This window comes from Palaemon carinicauda, chromosome 10 (assembly GCF_036898095.1).
Source record: "Palaemon carinicauda isolate YSFRI2023 chromosome 10, ASM3689809v2, whole genome shotgun sequence".
Taxonomy (NCBI): Eukaryota; Metazoa; Arthropoda; class Malacostraca; order Decapoda; family Palaemonidae; genus Palaemon; species Palaemon carinicauda.
The window spans coordinates 38050514-38055513 of NC_090734.1; the positions used below are offsets into that span (position 1 = coordinate 38050514).

General features: G+C 38.4%; 1 protein-coding gene across 1 annotated transcript in view; it reads right to left on the bottom strand.

Annotated features, from left to right (window-relative positions):
* LOC137647938 (uncharacterized) overlaps positions 1-805 on the bottom strand; it is a 2573-nt gene extending 1768 nt beyond the window's left edge. The window contains exons 1-2 of the mRNA XM_068380886.1: positions 119-805; positions 1-3 (exon numbers count right to left, since the gene is read on the bottom strand). The exon at positions 1-3 is cut by the window's left edge and continues 374 nt beyond it. Coding sequence (XP_068236987.1) covers positions 1-3; positions 119-805 — 690 coding nt within the window. The remainder of the gene's footprint in view (positions 4-118) is intronic.
* Between the last annotated feature and the right edge of the window lie 4195 nt (positions 806-5000).

A 5000-nucleotide genomic window follows, 5' to 3' on the forward strand; every position in this document is an offset into this window, starting at 1 on the left:
AGCCTGTAATCCGTACACGGATGGTGGGAACCGTCTGTCTTCAGGACAATGTGTACGGGTGACGACTATGGGCTGAAGGCCTTCTGGCAAAGGTCCGTCTTGATATGGTGATAAATACCGTGTTTGGCAGGAGCCGTGGGCGTTTTGTGTAGTTCTGAACAGAAAACTTCCGGTTATGATGTGAGGAAGTGGGCTTAGGCATCTGTGGGTCACTGATGTGGAGAGCAAGGTTGAAGGGGGCGGGTTGGAGAGGTGTTGACCAGTACGAGTTTACGTTGACCAATCGTCGGTGGGCGACATCGACCAGAAGGTTGAAATGAGAGAGGATATCCGCACCGAGAATTAGCAATGGGACGTCAGAAACGAGAAACTTCCAATTTAATTTGCCATTTCCAAACGGTAATTTGAGGTTCCCGCAACTGTAGGTAGATATCGCAAATTCGTTGGCAGCTACCAGGCGGACGTCAGCAGTCTTAGACAGAATATGTCGTGACCTGAAGAGTGCCCTCAGCAAAAGAAAATGACAAGCACCAATGTCTACCAAAAAGTGCACCCCTGTTCCAGCATCATGTAAAAAGAAAAGTTTAGATACACGGGAGGCCACTGCCATGAGCAATGGCCCACTTACACGTTTTTTGACTTCTGACAATCCTTGCAACTTTTCTTTAAAGCAGCCACGAATCTGGAGCTGTAGCAGGAAAACTGCGGCTAATGGGTGGCAGTAACTGGATATACAGTAGATGTTGTTGGTTGAGGTGCAAGCAAGTGGTGGGTGATGGGTGGCTTTGTCGCTGCTCCGGCACATCAAGAGGTAGGCATGTGTCCTATGCCATTCACGTTAGCTTCCGATGACGTCGAATATGTATCCTCTATATCAGGGGTGGAGGCATTGATGGAGGTCGTGAAGGTCATGAAGTGGCTGTCCAAAAGGGCGTTGGCTTTGGTCATCATGTACTTTATGGGTAAAGTATTTACATCGGGCACGGCAGCACATACAGGTTCAGGTAAACGGCATACCCAAAGGCACGAAGTAGGTTCACCTCACGAGGAGAGCCATCTGTGGCAGGTTGCATGTGAGCGATACTGGTTATTTCCCCAAGAGCTAGTGAAGCCCTTTGGTCTCCCAATGATTGTTGAGAGAGCTGGAAAAGCTTTGCTATATGGGTGGCTGGCAACTGTGAGTACTGCTGCAGAAGGTATGTTTTGAGGGCATCATGCACTATTGGGGTATCTCCTTGTTCACAAAGTCAGTCAAAGATTTCCAGAAGCTGTCCTCAGGGATTGCCACGAGAACATAGTATGCTCTGGTGGTTGAGTGAGTCACCCCTTTGATGCAGAACTGGACTTCTGCGCTCTGAAACCAAGCAAACACCTATCTGCTGGCGAACTACGAGAGTTTGAATGGGGAGGTGCCGACTTCCGTTGAGTCCGCCATTGAGGAGGGGAAGGCGGGAGAAGTGAGTTGCACTCCACGGTCACCAATGTGATGAGCCAAGTGTAGGTTGTGAGTCAAAGACGAGATGAGTGCAACTGGGTAATTTTATCATGACACATTGAGTATATATATACACTAGTTCCCGGTAAGAAGGTCACAAAATACAAACATGCTATATCTTGTCAAACCGGCAACCGGTTTTGTTTACAGTTTACAAGGAAATAGGCAGACAGGTTGTTATAAGTTGCTGTTAGTGTGAGGGGAGCGTGAAGATACAGAGGATAATATATAGAAAAAAGAAATGCTGTTACTATGTATGCTCATGTGACACACGGGTGGTGCAGTAAGCAGCTCTCCTAGGAGAAGGACACTCCAAAATCAAACCATATTTCTCTAGTTTGGAGTAGTGCCAAAGCCTCTCTATCATGGTCTTCCACTGTCTTAGGTTAGATTTATCTTGTCTGAGGGTACACTCAGTCACACTCTTCTATCTAATATCTCTTCCTCTTCTTTTGTTTAAGTATTTATAGTTTATATAGGAAATATTTATTCTTGAAATATCTTATTTCTCCTTGTTTTCTTTCTGCACTGGGCTGTTTTTCCTGTTGAGGTCCCTGGGCTAATAACATCCTGCTTTTCCAGCTAGAATGTTAGGTTAATAATAATAATAATAATAATAATAATAATAATAATAATAATAATAATAATAATAATAAAAACTCTAAAAACTGAATTATACACTGATATTTTCCTCTGCAAATTAGATTTAATGCGGAAACTGAAAAAAAAAATAATAATAATGAAAACCACTTCAGTTGATTTTTACATAAATCTTATTTGAACTAATGTTGGGAGAATAAGACAATACTTAATTATCATATGGAAGGACTTAGGCTGTATCAAGTTAATGTACAGGGTTATCATAAATATAATGAGATGCGGAAATTAAGATAATCTAGTATGCTAACACTGAGCACGCACCGCCGGTGAGATATAAGATGCAATTTCCCTGACAACACAATTGGAAAGGTAACGTTAGTGTAAACTCTCCGCATCCAAATGCCTAAGGGAATAACGTCTCAGAAATAGCTTAACTACAAGAAGATACAAAATGGGCATGTAAATACTCCAATTAAAAGACGTTATTTTCAATGACAAAATAAGAATAGAAAGACCACAGAAAATATGCATTATTGATTAAAATCTGATAACATAGAATAAAAAATGAATGGGAATCGATTGAACTACAAATTTTTCTTTCAATTTAAAGATAAATAAAGATTATTATCTTTAATAATATTAACAAAGACATGAACATTGGCAGATATCTCAAAATGTTATAACGAAAAGGCACAGTAAATAGAAAGAAAAGAATATACTAATAAATTAAGTGAACCCATTAGAGAGTATAAAAAAAATATAAAGAGAAAAACTGGACATTCTAGTAAAAAATATACTAAAAAAATATTAAACTTATTCCATCAAAAAAAAAAAAAAAAAACGAGAATCGCCACCATTATTTCATAACTAGTGTTCCAACGATTAAAATATTCGTGGCAGAATGCCATTCGTCAATTTGCTCTTACACGGGTTATTTTTTCTAATAAAAACTTAGTAATCTTGAACATTATGAAAAGTAAAAAGTAAGCAGTTGCAATAACAGAGATAACCTATACTACGTAATGGGTCATTACGATAAATACAAAGAAATATTGAAATTATGATCAATCTTCGACCACTGGTATATAGGGCCTTGAGAATGGCGATACCAGCAATTCATATCCAATTTAGGATTAGGATACTAAATATGTTGTTATTTTTTTGTCCAACAGTTCAACATTAGAGTCAGCTGCTGAAAAATAGAGAGGATGTCAGTGTACTAAAGGAATTCAAACCCTATCTCAAGAAAGACAGTTAATTAGAATTTTAATATTATTTTTTAAGTAATTAATATTATTAGGTTGATATTATGGCGCAGATATTATCAGAGAGCATAGCAAGAATTAAAATAGTACTAATTTATCCTTGCGTGTCGTCGTAGGATGGTACCAAAAGGAAGGTGACGAGGGGACTGCGAATCCCTCATCTGTATTTTTTTTTTCTTAGATATATCAAAAAACAGGTGGAAGGAAAGTGACTGCTCCCCATACAGAAGTTTTAGGGGTGTCTGATGTGCGTGGAATTTTTAAGTATGCTAGAGAGCAAAATATGTGATATTCGAAGTTGTGTTTAAGAATAGAAGGATTGATGCATCGTCCTTTTGTGAGACAAAGATAAAAGGGAAGGGTTAGATGCTGTTATGTGAAGTGACTAGTCTGGTGTTGAAAGGGGAAGAGCATGAGATGGAGTGGCTCTTTTTTTTAATTAAAGGATGATAAGTGAAGTATTGGAATTGAAGGCCGTATCATATAGGTTAAGGGGAAAAAAGGTGGGTAGCAATTTGTTTTTTTTTCAGTGTGTTTATTCCAGGATAGAAGGAAAGTGAAGAAGTGCTGAATGCATTAACTGGGTGTGTAGAATGACAGAAGAATAAATTATGTAGTTGTGATGGGTGTGTCAAATGCCAGGGTGGGTGTTGGATATGTAGACAGTGTCATTTGGAATTATGACGTACTAGGTGAAAATTAGAGTAGTAAAAGACTGGTAGATTATGTGTGTTGAACAAGAGCTGGTGATAATTTGTAGTTTTCTCTTTAAAAAGGGAAGACAGAAACAGGTATACAATGGTTAGAATGACCATGGGAAGAGGAGTAGAAAAGGCATTAATGCAGTATGTGCTGATAACTAGAAGGATGTTTGGAAGATTGAAAGATGTGCACATGTTTTGGAGTATGATTAACTCTATGTCTAATTATTTTTCGTTCAAAGGAGAATTAGATGCAGCATGAGATTGGGGAAATAGACTAGAGGGATGTGAAAGGTAGGTAGTGAAGGCTTAAGAGTTGAAAAAACAGAGGTAAAATATATATACCAAAAAGGTTGGAAGTGCCATATGACTGGGTGAAGGTGAGAGAAACTGGTAATCCAGAGAAGGAGGGGAACTTAGTAGAATACATTACAAGTAATGTATGCGGCAAAAGGATTATTGGGGGCAGCATAAGGAAAAGTCGTGAATGATAGGAGGAAGTGAAAAGGAAAGTGGAAGAGAAAAAGATGGTTTTTGTTGAATGGCAGCAGAATAATATAGTAGAGAAGTATCAAAGATATAGAGAGGAAAATGTGGAAGTAAAACTTAAGGTAGGGAATGCAAAGGGGATGAGTGACTAGAGTTGAGGTCACGGAATGTGGCTCTTGTATGAAAAGAATAAAATAAGTTTTGAAATAAATTGAACAGAGTAAGGAAGGGTAGACTCAAAATTGGAGTAACGGTGTAAAATTAAAATTATAGGTTATTTGAATAAGAGGAGGCAATGAAAAGATGGGCTGACTATTTTTAAAGGCTGTTGAATGCTGTAAATAAGAGGGAGGCTGATATAATAGTTGTTGCAGGTATTGAAGAACCAATGAGTGGATATGAGAATACGAGAGATTACGAGAGAGGAAGTGAAGCAAGCAGTAGATAGAG